This window comes from Columba livia, chromosome Z, assembly GCF_036013475.1.
Source record: "Columba livia isolate bColLiv1 breed racing homer chromosome Z, bColLiv1.pat.W.v2, whole genome shotgun sequence".
NCBI classification, from domain to species: domain Eukaryota; kingdom Metazoa; phylum Chordata; class Aves; order Columbiformes; family Columbidae; genus Columba; species Columba livia.
The window spans coordinates 12,458,660-12,474,911 of record NC_088642.1 but is presented as its reverse complement, the minus strand read 5'-3'; the positions used below and the strand labels follow the sequence as shown (position 1 = coordinate 12,474,911).

The 16,252-nt window shown below is 44.5% G+C and overlaps 1 protein-coding gene across 4 annotated transcripts; it reads left to right on the top strand.

Annotated features, from left to right (window-relative positions):
- Nucleotides 1-6: 6 nt before the first annotated feature.
- Nucleotides 7-15,414, top strand: VLDLR (very low density lipoprotein receptor). 4 transcript variants are annotated; one of them, XM_065047247.1, is made up of 19 exons: nucleotides 7-238; nucleotides 4,942-5,061; nucleotides 5,994-6,116; nucleotides 6,992-7,114; nucleotides 8,470-8,841; nucleotides 8,948-9,070; nucleotides 9,152-9,274; nucleotides 9,706-9,825; nucleotides 9,902-10,027; nucleotides 10,424-10,595; nucleotides 10,931-11,155; nucleotides 11,311-11,429; nucleotides 11,810-11,949; nucleotides 12,065-12,206; nucleotides 12,506-12,652; nucleotides 13,578-13,667; nucleotides 14,070-14,147; nucleotides 14,258-14,427; nucleotides 14,758-15,414. In XM_065047247.1, the coding sequence occupies exons 1-19, from the start codon at nucleotides 88-90 to the stop codon at nucleotides 14,791-14,793; spliced, it is 2,700 nt and encodes an 899-aa protein (XP_064903319.1). In that variant the 5' UTR covers nucleotides 7-87; the 3' UTR covers nucleotides 14,794-15,414. The 4 variants fall into 4 exon arrangements, with proteins under 4 accessions (XP_064903319.1, XP_064903321.1, XP_064903320.1 ...); XM_065047249.1 differs by lacking the exon at nucleotides 6,992-7,114; XM_065047248.1 differs by lacking the exon at nucleotides 13,578-13,667.
- The last annotated feature ends 838 nt before the right edge of the window (nucleotides 15,415-16,252 follow it).

Genomic DNA, 16,252 nt, shown 5'->3' with positions numbered 1-16,252 from the left:
CTTCTCTCCTCCTCGCCTCTCCGACCGCCGCGCCTGCCTGCCTGCCCGCCAGCCCGCCCTCCCTCTTTCCGTCCCTCCGGCACGGCGATGCGGTCGGAGCGGCAGCGCGGAGACCCGAGCGCCACGGCGGCGGCCGACAGCGGCGGCCCCGGGAGCGGTGCGGGGCGGCGGGCGGTCCCGGGCTGCTGGGCGCTGTGCCTGCTGCTCGCCCTCAGCTGCCTGCGCGCCGCCGCCGACGGTGAGTGCGGGGCCCGGGGGGACTGGGGCGCGCACCGCGGAGCTGCTCCCGCCGCCGCCCTCGGGAACAATTTCTTTTACTACCCCTTCCTTTTTTATTTTTTATTATTTTCCCGTCTCTCAGGCTGCTTGCCCATGGTGTTGTGGGGGAGTAGGGCTCTGCTGAGGGATCGGCCGGGCGGGCCCGGGCTCCCGGGCGGTACAGGGGGGTGCTACGTCCGCGGTCTTCTCCACCACCCCTCTTGTCGGGGGAGGCACCGCCTTCCCCGCCGGGCCTCAGGCGGCCGGTGCCCCGCGCAGAGCCGGTGAACGTGGGCCTGAGCCCCTGCCCGGCCGACCCTCCCCGCCCCGGGGACCACCTGTCCCGGGAGAGATCCGGCTGCCGCGGGAGGATTTTTATTTTTTTGTTCTGCGCTATTCCTGGTGCTGAGGGGAGGGTCTGCGTGCCTGATGCTCACCGGGATACGGGGGGGTCGGGGAGGACTGGGGCTTTGTCGCGGTGGAAGAAAGAGGAGCCCTTGGAAAGCCTGTGGCGTTGAAGGTGCTGTCAAACTGCTGTACAACTTTGGCTTTGTGGCATCCAGCGGCATTGGCATGGCTCTGGTTGAGGGCCAGTGGTAACTACCACAAGGGATCTCCACCTGGTGGCAAGGTTGAGTCTTGCCGTGCCCGATCCCGTCTTGCGGGCTGGGCTCTCACGAGTAGCGCTGCTCGTGGCAAGCTCCAGGGTTGCCTCCCAGTGTAGAAGCTGTTAAGTCCTATGGCAGAGGGATCTGCCCATTAAGCCAATTGGGTAGCCAGTTAAGAACATATCCCTCTTCAGTGGAGGTTGTATTCAATCTGACTCCTTCTTTCAGGTCCACGCTACTCTCCTTGGTGGTAGGTGGGCAACTGATGTCTGCGTTCTTGTGTGGCTCTATCTCCTGCCTCCTGTCTAGTGCCCTAAAGTAGGCCTCCATGTCAGATCTTGGCTGTGGTGGTAGTGCATACTTAAAGGTAGTTGTACCTTGTAAGTCCTAACTGTATATGCAGTAGTTCAGACTCTGGGTCTCCCAGGCAGAGCCTAGCCAGGGGGTTGTTGCATCCAGCGTTCATGCAAAGAGGAAGAGGGGAAAAGTCTGCCTAGTCACTCCTCAGTTCCCAGTCATGTAGACTGCTCACGTCTGGTCTACAACAGACGTGATTCAACAGTATATAAAGGGCCAAGCTGTCTGGCACTGCAACTGCTAGTGCGCTGTAGTCTGAAATCATAATAAGAGATATGCAGTGGAGGGCAACTCTAGTCCACCAAATTAATCTGATTCTTCCCTTAATTTGAGTTAACAACCCCACCATCTCTCTGCTGCTAGTAGCTGCAATTGCCAGGATCTGGGGGGACTCTAAGCTAGTTCCTGTATGAGCTCTCCCAGCGTTTCCCAATCACTGTGGCAAGCTTTTCTCGGACTTGGTGTCAGATGACAGCACACAAGTGTCACATGTTTAAGGCTGCCCAGACAAGTAATCTGACAACTTGCTTAAGGGGCTGAGACACAGTGACAGCAAAGGTATGGGTAAAGCTAGTTTAATTTCAGTAGTCATTGTAACTCTGCTCCTTAACCTCACACAAATTTGTGCTTATGAGCCAATTTTTAGTAAGTAGTTATCTGGGGAACAGTAAGACAATGTGTGTTAGCAATCACAGGCTGTAAAGTTACTGGTTCCCTGTATCTTTTGCCTAAACCTTATGCCTAGGAGGAGAAAAGGTGTGAAGGTGCTTCTGGTGTAGGAGTAGCACATGAAGAGAATCTTTGAGTTAGTGGTTAATTGACGCTGATCTGTAAATCATTAAGTGTCTAGTGACTGAAGCTGCAACTGAGGTATGACTCTGCTTCAAATAGCTGCAAGTGAGGTATGACTCTGTTGCTTCAAATAGCAGTGGATTAGGCTGGTAGTGCAATGGCAAAATGGTTACCTGGCATTGTGGAACTGTACTTGGTGTAACACAGGGGACCTTAGTTAGTTACTGGCTGGAACTAACCTTTGTCTTATTTGGAGCTAACTCCAAGTGGCCTTTAGAGTTTGACAGACATCTTCAGGAGTAGCAACAGCTCATGACCTTTACTTTTGTACACCTGTGTGGGTGCTAGGTGCTGTCACTTCTTGCTTGTTTGTGGGATAACAAAAGTAGCTGCTCTGACATTTCACTTGGTACCAGCTGCAGAAGTGACAATATCTTCTTGGAGTGGCTTGTTGTGATTGGCTGGTTGGAAGGGTTGTAATTGTAAAGTTATAGCTGTTACTCCAAGCTCAGTTAGTGTTTCATTTATCCTTCTGTGCAGCTACCCTGTAGCATTTGTTTGAAGTGATGTTATGTTTGTAAGTCACAATGTACTAGGCAGTCTTAGCAAGCCTTTTCTGGTTATTCTAGCTTGAAATAGAGTAACTAAGAACTGTGGAGTTATTTTGGGATCTCCTGAGTGGCAGGCTTAGTATCTCCAGTATGCTATTTTGGGAAAGGTTGACTGTTCTCACTCTGAAAGCCTGGATGAGAATGTCTCAAAACTAGGAGGAGTGAGTTGGTACTTATGTTTAGGTGGTAGTTCAGTAGTAACTGGAATAACGTGTCACCAGGGTTTGCAATCTGAAAGCTACTTCTGCTAGAGGTTAATGGACAACAAGGTGATGTCAGGCATGGAGCAAGTTGACAGCTTCTGCAGCCTCTCTAAGCTGGCTGGGGTGTGCCTTCTAGCACAAGGCAAGATAAGTGTTTGACAGCTCTTGACCAGAGAGTAGTAGCTTTCAAAAAAACATGCTCTTAGAAAGTGCATGCTGGTGCAACTCCCATCCTGACAAGGAAAGGAGGAATGGAAATACAGAGCACAAGAACTGATGTTGAGTTTTTTGGCACTCTTTGTACACAGTTCCCATTAAACTTGTTGTTATGGCTCTACCGTGTCTAACAAGGGAGTGTTTTAGTCAACCAGTGAGACTGCTAAAACATTAGAAGAGCTCAATAAGCTGCTGTTTCAAATCTTTTGCTTCTAGCATGAATTTACATGAGATACTCAGAAGGTAAAGTTGCCTGTGTTGTCCTTGCTTATACTCTGTCCAGGATTTGCCATTGCCTGGTTCTTGATGGCTAGCCAGTATAATCTGAAATGGCTGAATAGCTTCTTTCCACTTGGAAACTGTCTTGCATTTTGCATGTCATACACAGAAGATATAAAATAACAAGTAACATTCTAGTGAAATTTTATGCCCTCTGTGCCCTGGAATGCCAAGACAAAGCACCTCCATCAAATGATGTAATAAACCAAAGAGGAGCAGGAGTCTTGCATCATGCCATAGACAAGGGCAGCCAACACTAATGCATGAGCTTATACACCTGCCAGCATACATTACATGAAACAGCTCTGGCTTAGCTGCTGAAAAGGGCATTGAAGCTGGTGAGAAGCCTGGAGCACAAGTCTGATGAGGAGCAGGTGTGGGAACTGGGGCTGTTTAGCCTGGAGAAAAGGAGGCTGGGGGGAGATCTTATTGCTCTCTGCAACTACCTGAAAGGAGGTTGTAGTATGGAGGATGTTGGTCTCTTCTTCCAAGTAGCAAGTGATAGGATGCGAGGAAATGGTCTCAAGTTGTGCCAGGGGAGGTTTGGATTAGATATTAGGAAAAAAAAAATCTTCATGGAAATGGTTGTCGGGCATTGGAACAGGCTGCTCCAGGAAGTGGTTGAATCACCATGCCTGGAGATGTTTAAAAGACATTTAGATGAGGTCTTCAGGGACATGATTTAGTGCTGGAGTTAGGTTATGGTTGGACTTAGTGATCCTGAGGGTCTCTTCCAACCCAAATTTTTCTATGATTTGAAGAAGCAGGCTGCTGCTTTTAGTGGCAGTTGTAACGTGGCTTCAAGACAAAGTACATTCCCTTGAGGGACAGGGTCATACAGTTTTAGAGCTGAAGATGCTCTAGAAAATATACTCTAACTAAAAGCACCACATAGAAAGCAGTAACTTACTCAAGTATGCTAACAAATCAAGACCATTATCACTTTGGAGACAACAAACAATTCCAGAAGGAAGTGATATTTTGCTCTCCTAGCATCACACTTGATCCAACTTTAATAAGCAAGTTCCAGAGAAGTAATCATATTTCTGTTGTGTATTAAGGAATGTCTCTGGGTGCCCTTGTTTGAGGAGTAACTTAAACATAGAAAATTGTTGTTCAACTACAAAGCAGATATCTAGGCTATCTTTACAGACATCTTGGGGATTCTGCTGTGATGTGTTAGCAGCAGAGTACTGAAATGCTAATCCAGCCTGAAGTTAGTGAAGTTTAAACCTATTTTGCTTAAAGTTTGAAGAGTTTGAGAATGCAATGCTAGGTGCTAGACAACAGAAGTCATTGTGTACACACATCCCTTTGCCTTGCAAACTTGACCCTGCCTTGAAAAGGAAAACACAGTAAGAACACTGAGGCTGGTTTACTGTTGTCTGGCAAGTAGGTTGTCAGCATGCTTAAGCTCTGTACCTGTACTGTGAAGGAAAGCTTCTTGCTCTGCTTTCATGATTGAATTAGGTGACTACAAAGATTCAGAACTCAGATCTGGTTTTATGTTCATGTTATGCTGTTTATTAAACTGGTTAACTTCTTGGTCAGCAGTGGGGGAAAGCGAGGAAGTATTGCTTAACAGTATTGGGACTTAGGTTCTTTATTTCATTGAAGGTGCAAGAGCAAAATGTGAGGAATCCCAGTTCCCATGTAGTAATGGACGATGTATTCCTTTGCTCTGGAAATGTGATGGTGATGAAGACTGTTCAGATGGCAGTGATGAGAGTGCCTGTGGTAAGTAATCAAAATAAATAATACCTCTGTACTAGTACTTGCTAGTTGGCAGTGGGGTCTTAGCAGTGGGTAGCTGGAGAGATGCTTATCCCATCCAGTGCTCCCAAAACTCAGAATACAGAGTAAAGGACAATTTTCCTAGAACAGCCTAAGAACTATCTTGATGCCTTGTGTCCATCTGAGGCAGTTATACTTTCTGGAGTGCTATAAAAGACTCCTGGAATTGGTGACTGAGAGAAGAGTTTGTGACCAGAACTTTATAAATAAAGGTGGTGACTGTCAGGAACAATATACAGGCCTGTTCTTGGTTGTTGCTTGAAGACATCGTAGAAACTGTAGCTGTTAGCCCTTAGCTACTGGCTATTCCAAGGTTAAATGCCATGTTTTATGTGTGAAAGTGAATCTGCTGAGTCTCCTGTAAACACTAAGTCTAGCTTTGGCTGCCAACTCTCACTTTAAGTGGGCACAGAGGCCAAGATGGATGACTAGATGTACTTAGAGAGGAGGCAGAATGGACTCATATGCAATACTTGTGTGGTTGTGCTCAAGTAGACCTAAACTGTTACCTTAGGGTTACATAGTACCATGCTTCTCTAATGCCTTGATAATAAACTCAGAATTCAAAATATTAATGTCAATAGACCTTACTTTAACGTGGGTGCATTTAAAACAGCAGCTATTATAGCAACAAAGTCTCCCTTAACAGTAGCAATCGTTCATTGCCTGCTTGCAGGAATGTAAGTGCTTCTCTGTGTGTAGTATAACTCTCTAGGAAGTGTTATTGCTGTCATTAGACTGGTGGAGGACACCACCAGACATCCAAGAACTAAGGGTATTGCATCACTTTCCTAGAGCAAGGCAGCTTTTCTCTAGCTGCAACAAACAAGCCAAGCTCTAGTGCCTAAACAAGTGGCTGTCCTTCTCCCTTGCAGTGAAGAAGACGTGTGCTGAATCTGATTTTGTGTGCACCAGCGGTCAGTGTGTGCCTAACAGATGGCAGTGTGATGGGGATCCGGACTGCGAGGATGGGTCTGACGAGAGTGCTGAACTGTGCCGTAAGTGAGCTTGGCTTGTCAGTGCAGGCAAGCCTGCAGGGAGTAGCGCTTTGACTTCTTACCTGCTTGTAGCCCATCTTTCCTGCTAAAGTAAAGATGAACTTCTCATCTTGGAGAGCACCTTCCTAAGTGTTAGCTTGGCTTTGGCCACATTGGGGTCTTGATAAGACTTTGCTATTTTAAAAGATGCAGAACTGAGTGGGAAATCTTCACTTGTACCTGGTAACAGACAGGAAGTACAAGGTTTTGCTGGCAAACAGAAGCAGCAAGCACAATATGGCAGGCCTGACTGTTACTGTGCCTTATTCACCAAGTGATCTGAACCTCCAAGACAATTGCTTTGCAAGATAACCAGAGCTAGTGTAGGCACTGAGTAACTGACTACCTGTTGGGGGGTTGGTGCAAAGGCTTCACTGTGAGGTCTTGCATTTGGCAACCCCATCTGAAGTGTGGTGATTGATCAAGGAATATAGATCCATGAAGCTTCATTTTTCTGTATCAATAGGATTCGCACTGAGGAATACTTCAGTCCCAAGTCCTACTGCACTTTGGCATTACTCCTGCCTACTACGTGTTATAGTTCAAGCTTCTACAGTGTAACTGGTGTGCAATCGCAAAACTACCGTTACAGAGATACTCTAAAATACTAATCTATTAGGAGCTGGAAGCATCTTTTTTTACTGAACACTACAAACTAGTGTAACATCTTCCATGATGGAGCCATCAACTTAGATGGATGCTGGCATCTAAATAACTGCAACTTTGTTCAGAGCTGAAGCCTTTCAGTCTCACCTTTCAGGACAACTGCTAAAACCCAAGATCAGTAGCTCTTGAATTTCAGAACTCTTAAATTGAACTTAAACTTTTTTCAATAGATATGAGAACATGCCGGGTAAATGAAATCAGCTGTGGTCCTCAGTCAACCCAGTGTATCCCAGTGTCCTGGAAATGTGATGGTGAAAAAGACTGTGACAGTGGAGAAGATGAAGAGAATTGTGGTAAGGGAAGAAACGGTGGCTGCATAACTCTATTTGAAATTGATCTGTCTGGAAAGGAGCTAGCTGGGCAGTATACCTGGGAAGACAAATTTCTCATAGTTTCAGTATCTCCTTAAACCTACATTCATCTTATATTGCAGCCTGCTTAACAAAGTGGACTTGTTCCAATACTCTTCTATCCTGCTAGATTAAGGACTACAGCAATATAAGCTACGTGACATTTTTCTTTTGTCTCTGGCTAATTTTGGCAATTGCCATAGGCTTAGTCACATGTCAGGCAAGTCATCAGAACTTGTTCACTGCAGAATTTCTAAACAGGTTACTATAGTTGCTGCTTACATTAACAAATGGTCTTCTAAAAATGTAGTAGTGATTTGTAGCCAAGGGCTGATCTGCTTTTTAGCCCTGTCCTGGAGTATTCTGTGCACTTGTCTGAAAGTGCAGACTAGAGAAGCTATGTTGCAGGTGTTGGGGGGCAGCTCCAGGCTGGTACACAATTGAAGCTGCCACTGCCAGCATTAAAGTGCAGCATTCCTGATTTGTTCTAGTGAACTTGCATATGTACGAGTTTTCTGGGCTGTCCTGAGACAAATTTGCTGTAACCAGAGCCGCAGGGCTGGCTTCTGTCAGAGCCACCTTACCTGGATGGGCTAATGAGATATCTTGAGACTTCTGATATGTGTCAATGAAGTTACTGCCTTACTCAGCAAGGAGATGCCTTAATCTGACAAGTAAATCTGAAGACAGCATTTCTAATGAAGCTGATAAAACTATCAGCCAAGGCATACTGAGCTGCTAGTAAAACTGCTATTAAACCAGTGTAATTTGTACTGGCTTAAGTTGTGTATGTGTGTTTAATACCGCAGGATCAACTGGTGCAAGATCTTGGTCTGTTATGCCCAGTCGTCCAGGCAAATGGGCCACTGCTGTCCTCAGGACAAGCACAAAACACTTCAATTTCAAACTGCAGTGCATGCTGACCATCTGGCTACCTTATTCTTAGTCTGTACTCTAGAGTTAGCAATTCTCTTACCTTCTGTCTCTGGTCCACAGGGTTTGAGCCTGTTTCCTGAAAGGCTCGCACTCTGAAGCAGAACAGCCTAGCTGCTTCTGAAGGAGGTTATTTTCACTCAGTAGCTCAAAATTTATGCTTCTGACTCATAACATCCAAAGGCAAGGAAGACAGTCTCTGTGGGGCCCGAGTGTCCTGTAGGTGGTCAGTTAGGTTCTCCTAGAGCCTTATACGGGATGCTGATCTTCTGTCAGCTAACAGCTGGTGAATAACCTGCAAAACAAAACACCTTCATTCAAAAGTCTGCCTTCTTATGATAATCTGATTATCTCTCTTACTCCAGGCAATGTGACTTGTAGTCCAGCAGAGTTCACATGCAGCAGTGGGCAATGTATTTCCAAGAGCTTTGTCTGCAATGGTCAAGATGACTGCAGCGATGGCAGTGATGAGCTGGAGTGTGCACCTCCTACCTGTGGAGTTCATGAGTTCCAATGCAAGAGCTCCACTTGCATCCCCATCAGCTGGGTGTGCGATGATGATGCTGACTGCTCTGACCAGTCAGATGAATCTCTAGAGCAATGTGGCCGCCAGCCTGTACCTCCTGTGAAGTGCTCTGACAGTGAGGTGCAGTGTGGCTCAGGTGAATGTGTTCACAAAAAGTGGCGCTGTGATGGAGACCCTGACTGCAAGGATGGAAGTGATGAAATCAACTGCCGTAAGTTAACTTGGCCCTTCTCTAGGAGGTCTTGTTTGGCTCCTGTTTTATTTTTTTTCCTTCAGCAGACCTCAGGAGTTTAAGTCTGTAATGGCTGTGTCCTCAGCTTCTCGGACCTGCAGACCAGACCAGTTCAGATGTGAAGATGGGAACTGCATCCATGGGAGTAGGCAGTGCGATGGTGTGAGAGACTGTCTGGATGGCACTGATGAAGCAAATTGTAACAATGGTAAGTGTGGAACTAAGCAAGAATGAAGTCTTTGCAGACTATCTAAGCTGGTAGTTGCCCTCACAGTCTTCATTATCTCAGTTATTCAGTGCTCTGGACCTGGCAAATTCAAATGCAGAAGTGGAGAATGCATAGATGTCAGTAAAGTGTGTAACCAGCAGAGAGACTGCAAGGACTGGAGTGATGAACCCCTCAAGGAGTGTAGTAAGTGAACAAATTTGTTACACAATGCTGACCTCTAGACATGCTTGGAGACAGCCTCTCAGCTGTCAGATGTTGTCTGAAATGCCCAACTGCACTTCCTTGGTTGCAAGCAAATGACCAAGAGCAACTTAGTCAAATAGACTAGTTTTATCCTAACCAAACTGGCTATTGGGATGACAAAAGGCACTTGAAAGCATTAGAAACTCTGACTTCCAGGAGGTTCAATATCTCTGTTGTTGCCAACTTGTAACACAAGTGACGTGCTGATAGATGAGCAAATATGATTTGGGTGAGAATCTTCAAGTGCCAGACTGGCATGTGTCGCAGGCATCACTAGAAAATGGATGGGTATATGATAAAGAACCGCGTGACTCAGACTTCAAGACTAAATGTGTGTGCTGTCTCAGAAATGGCCGATTCTTCTCTTCTAGATGTAAATGAATGTCTGGTGAACAATGGTGGATGCTCGCATATCTGCAGAGATCTTGTTGTTGGCTATGAATGTGACTGTCCAGCTGGGTTTGAGCTTATAGACAGGAGAACCTGTGGAGGCAAGTATCAAGTAGGTTAACATAGACCCTACTGATGTCGTGGAGATGAGAACAAATTGAATTGTTGTCTTTGCAGATATTGATGAATGCCAGAACCCTGGTATCTGTAGTCAAATCTGTATCAACCTGAAAGGGGGCTACAAATGTGAGTGTAGCCGTGGCTATCAGATGGATCTTGCTACTGGAGTGTGCAAGGCAGTGGGTGAGTATTGGCATAAAGCTTTTATCCCCACTTCAAAATAAAGTAGCAAGTGATGCTACTTCCTGCTACTGTGGTTTTGACAGTAGTTGTTGTGCAGTTACCAATACAATTTGTACAGACCTGGACACTCCCAGCACCTTGAATGATGCCATGATACAGTACTTAAAGCTGCCTGACAAACTGCTTGTGTCTTCACCCTGGGCAGGAGGACCCTCCCCCATCAAGCTGTGGAGGGAGAAGAGGATGAGGTGTGGTACAGCCAAAACCTCTGTCAGCATCCACTAGCAAGTGTGGCATGGCAAATACTAAATATGATGACTCTCAAAATTTGTCATAGAAGAACAGTATGTGACTGCATGTCTACAAATGCAGATAACACTTACACTCTTTTCACAGGGAAAGAACCATGTCTAATTTTCACCAACCGCCGGGATATCAGGAAGATTGGGCTTGAGAGGAAAGAGTACATTCAGCTAGTAGAGCAGCTAAGAAACACTGTAGCTCTAGATGCTGATATTGCTGAGGAAAAGCTTTACTGGGCTGACTTCAGCCAAAAAGCAATCTTCAGGTAAATGGGCTTGGCTTCTGAACCCTACTGTGCTCCCTTAAACCAACCCACACTTCACCCAAGGTGCTTCTCTAGGCTCTGGTGATGAGAACTAGATTCCTGATGTCCTAAAGACAAAGTACAGTAGATGCAAGTTCCCACAACTGGCAATGTATATGCCTATTGCACTTCCTAGTATAAGTGCTGCAACAACTGTATAAAAGGACACTGTGAAAAGTCACAAGTGCACCTTCTACATTGTCTGCCTGAGATCTGTGTGCAATGTTTGCTGGGATGTGCCAAGTGGTGGTATCTGTGGAGGAAGGAGTTCAACGCAGGTAATTCTTGTCTTCCAGTGCCTCTGTTGATACCCGTGATAAAGTTGGAACACACATCAGAATCCTGGACAACATACACAGCCCAGCAGGAATTGCTGTTGACTGGGTTTATAAGAACATCTACTGGTCTGACTCCACTGCAAAGACCATTTCAGTGGCTAGCCTAGATGGCAAAAAAAGAAAGGTTTTGTTTTCCTCTGAGCTGAGAGAGCCAGCTTCTGTTGCTGTAGATCCTCTCTCTGGGTGAGTATTTCTCCTGGTTCTCTTAAGAGTGGACCTATCAGCTACTCCATGTCCTGATAACTGACTTAGGTAGCCTTTGTTAGTTATTGGTCATAATTAAGAGTGATACTACACAGTACTATAGTGCATCATACAACATAAATTCTGCTTCACAGCTTTATGTACTGGTCAGACTGGGGTGAGCCAGCAAAAATTGAAAAAGCAGGAATGAATGGATTTGACAGACAGCAGCTTGTGACAACAGAAATCCAATGGCCTAATGGAATTGCTCTAGGTATGTTGAACTTGTCTCTGTGCCAGAGGTATTCTGGAGCTTTAGCAATTTGTTTGCTACAAAAGCCAAGGTCATCCTTTGGAGGAGTATTTTCAGCTTCTGAGAATGGGAAGTTCCTGTATGCCTGGAGACACTACACCAGGCACAGATAGCACTTCTCAGATACTGAAATAGTAACTTTTCTTGCACTGCTCTATATTATGGTTGAGGCACAGACCACTTAGGCAGCACTGCAGCAGCCTTCTGCATCCCAGTGTGGTAAGACACTAGGGCAACACTGCAACTATTCTTGAACGTGTGGGTGTTTCAACTTTTGCAGGAGGCTTTCGAGGCTTTCTCCATTTAGACAGTAAACATTTGCCTTTTTTTTCCCCTCCTAGATCTTGTAAAAAGCCGTCTGTACTGGCTTGATTCTAAACTACATATGCTGTCAAGTGTGGACTTGAATGGCCAGGACCGTAGAATAGTGCTGAAGTCTCATATGTTCCTTCCTCATCCTCTTGCTCTAACAATATTTGAGGTAAGAATGACTTTCTGTAGTAATTGTCAAAGATCCTCTGCTTGCTAGTATATGGCTAGTAATTATGGTACTTATAGTAACACAGAGATAATGACTTGCAATTATTCTCTTCTAGGACCGTGTGTACTGGATTGATGGAGAGAATGAGGCAGTCTATGGTGCCAACAAATTTACTGGAACTGAAGTGATTACCCTAGTGAACAACCTCAATGATGCACAGGACATCATTGTGTATCATGAACTTGTTCAGCCTTCAGGTAACTATATTTTGTAGTTAGGTCAGTGCATATTTAAGAAGCCTACCCTGTTTGGATGGTGGCAAATGATACTGCTCCCCGGTCTACTTTTCTTCTGCTTAGTGTGATTGGAGCTTCTAACATAAACATTGCCACTGGGTTTGATAGAAAGTCTAGTTGCAATTGCTCTCTTAGGCAAAGCAGGTACAAATCTATAACCTACAGAGACAAGTAACTCTACTTGAACAATCATTGAGCAAATAATCATGCAGTACACCTGGAGTATGAAGGCTCACTCCTGTCACTTGCTGTACCAACAGGCAGGAACTGGTGTGAAGAAAACAAGGCAAATGGAGGCTGTAGCTACCTGTGTCTGCCTGCTCCTCAGATAAATGAACACTCTCCAAAGTACACCTGTGCATGTCCTGCTGGATACTTATTGCAAGAGAATGGTCTGAAATGTGCAGGTATGGTAACATTACTGGAATATTTTCCAGGATGGATGGGGATGCGGAAGCAGTGGGTATATGGAACCTTTTGTAGGTGAATATGGCAGTATAGGCTGACAGCTTTGCATAAATTAATCTGATGTAACTAATCTTGGAGGGGGTGGTCTTCTAGCATGCATTAAGCTCACCCTCAAAGTCTGCAGGTGCTGTTCAAAGTCCATGCCTGGCTTCTGCATCACTGTCATTTGCAGCAGGACTGTGTACCTCCATGGCTTTCTGCAGACAGCAAGCACATGCACAGAACATACTGACCCCGTCTTGTATAAAACAAGGGGCATAAGCTAATATGGCTCTACAGTGTATAAATAAATAGTGTTAGAAAAGCTAGTAGGCTAATCTTGCTGGCCGAGGAAGTTTGTTTGAACCGCCTTTTGTGGTTCAGACAAACATGCTTCTGCTTCTACCCTGAGCACTGACTATATGGCAGACTTGTTTGTCCAGTGGAGTGGAACTAGAAACTGAGGCACCACTTAGTCTATTGCATGTTGATTCTGATTGTCCCAGAGCACTGAATGCAAGGATGCTGTCCTCTCTTGGCTGCTCTAAAGGATTGCTATAGAAGGACAGTACCTAACCAGTAAACTTACTCAACTAAAATCTCATTCAGAAAACCTGAGGTGAGGGATGATGTGGCTTACTCTTGTCATGACTCTAAATACCTGTAATTGATGCCTGATTAACTGTCCAGCCTTGTTCTCGGAATTATTTTTATCAAAAACCCTGAACTGAGGATATGCTAGTGAAATAACTAATATCAGTGTTTCAGATAAAGCTAACAAGCTGCATGATCATTCTGCCATCTGCTAAACATTCACTACCATGGCTCTTATAGCTAAGCCATTGCAGAACTTCAGGATTAACTGGGTTCTTGATCTATAATTAGTTTCAGGTACTGGAACAACTGTGGCTTACACTGAGGCTAAAGATACCAGCACAACAGAAAAATCTCCAACTGTTGGACTAGTTCCTGGAGGTACTGGTCCCAATAACTCAGACTGCTAAACATTAGAGAATTAAACACAAACTGACCCACTAGCATACTTGAAGTTTTCTCCTTCTCTGCATGCAAGTGGAGAACACAGGCCAGATCATGTTTGTAGTACAACAGCTTAAGCATGTGATAAACAGAATTAGTTCACTCATGACACTGAGAAGCATACAGGTTCTGTGAAATCCCAGGAGTGTTCAGAGAAATCAAGCAATTAAAAAAAAAGCTTTCTACTAATATAGGATGAAGCCTGTTAGGCTGTTCTTGCAGTGTGTCACTGAGAAGCTATACATATGATATCAGCTTGTGCGCTTAGGAAGTGCTTGCATCTGATAAAGTCTGACAGCTTGTCAGTAAGCAAGCTTACTACTTGAAATTCTTATGCAGGAGTCAACATCAATGGTACAACACCTGAAGTAGCTGCAACTGGAGGAACATCAGCAGCTTGGACTGTTCTTCCTGTCTGTGAGTACAACATTCACTAGCCTTTAGGACCCCTTGTGGGACAAACCACTCCTAGTCAGGAGCTTGGCTTGATCCTCCTCCATACTTACAGTCTGTTTCTTTCCACAAAGTATTGCTGGTGATGGCTGCAGTGGCTGGCTACTTTGTATGGCGTAACTGGCAGCACAAAAACATGAAAAGCATGAATTTTGATAATCCTGTCTATCTGAAAACTACAGAAGAGGACCTCACAATTGATATTGGAAGGCACGGTGGTTCAGTAGGACACACCTACCCTGCAGTAAGTAAACCTATTGACATATCTGAGGCTTCAGTTTATTCCTCAGGGTAGACATAAAGACTACCAAATTATATCTGACTTAAGGTTAGGAGAGGTCTCTGCTCTTGAAAGCAGCTGGATGCAGCCAAACCACTGGGCTGAATCAACTGATAACTTGTCTTTTTAGTCAAAGTTGTAGTAGGCAACTACTGTCCTATAACTGAGATGGAGTTCTTAATATGGTCACTAGCCTTCAGAACTAGCCAGTTTCAAACTACTGTGTAGTGAGAATATGTATTGTTTTGCATCTCATTAGTGCAATTGTAGATAACCTGTACTTATTTTGTACAGATATCTGTTGTGAGCACAGATGATGATATGGCGTGAGCACTGGATCAGCAATCACTTCCGGTATACTTGTGTTTTACACTCTTTGGGGATAGTAACCAGGTTTGTGGCTGAAAGACTTCCTCCATTCTTGGAAGAAAGAAGATACTTTCTGTATGTATGGAACACTTATGTAAATAGCTATTTTATACAGCTTAACAACAAACTCTGTAAATACCTGTCCACAACAATTCAGCTTTTAGTGGTTACTGTTTTGTCAGTAACCCTTGGGTTGGTCAGTCAGTAACACCACTGACCAAATATAAAGCACTTTCCATAGAAAGCCATATTCCAGCCACAACTTGTAACACCTGTACATATGTGTATAGGCCATTTGTAAATATTATTCTTAGAAAATCACTATCAAGCACTTTGAAGTATTTCAATGTAAATTATTGTACACTGTGTTTTTCAGTTATTTGGGCAATGGCAATAGGAAAAAACGGGTTACTACGATTGCCAAAAATTTGTAAACATAAGTCATTTTGTATGTGTGATTGAAACAATCTTGTCTGTTACCTCTTAGAGGTATACAGGCATGAGTGCTCTTTCAGAAACCACTGTAGATCTTAAATGTGGAGAAGGGGAAAAAATAAAATAAAATAAAATTAAGCAGTTAAAGTAGTGGTCTCCATTATTACATTAGCACTGAAGCAAAATAAACTATCTCCTAAATTGAAAGCTTTAGTTAGCTACACTGCTGCCAGCCAGAACATGAAGTATCCTTGCAAAGGATGTTATCCACAAGCTCAGTGGTGTAAAGCTCTTAGTAGTTACTCCTCATGGCAAAGCCAGTGTAGGTTCGATCTTGGTAGCTGCTACCCCTGTACAAAGGAGTAGCAGAGCTGTGACTTGGCAGCTAATAGTGGCAGCCTGCTCCTGGAGTCTTAGTGCTGGGAAGCCCCAGTTGCTATGTGTGTAATGACAGAAGTCCCCTGTGGTGAGCAGCAAAAAGCTAGTGTCTCCTTCCCTGTAAGAACTCAGTTTATTGTAGTGGCTCTAAGATACTGGTCACTTGAAGTACTGGAGCCTTTCTCTTGGGTCACCATAGGAATGAAAAATAAATTATACAACTGTTTGGGGTCTGGGAAGGTGATATTCATCTTGATGATAACTATTTAGTGCCATACTACTTGAGTGCTGATTTCAGTAGCACTGAGTATGTTCCATGCTCTATGTGTAGTTCAATCATGAAACAGAGAAGGATTAAAACTGAATTAATTTGCAGGTTCTGTGGTCTCCAGGCATTTTGCTCTGTGATAAAGTTCGGAGTAAAGAAAGTGGCAGCTTTTGATCTTTGTGGCATAACTACTTGGTAAACTCCAACTGAGTAAAAGGTAGCTTTGCTAGCCATTAGTAGTCAAGTTAATTTTCTGGGGTAAGTTGTAGTTTCTTCCCTGACACTACAGATCTTGGCCTTGAATTGCCATCCCATAACTACTCTAGCAGGAAGTGGTAA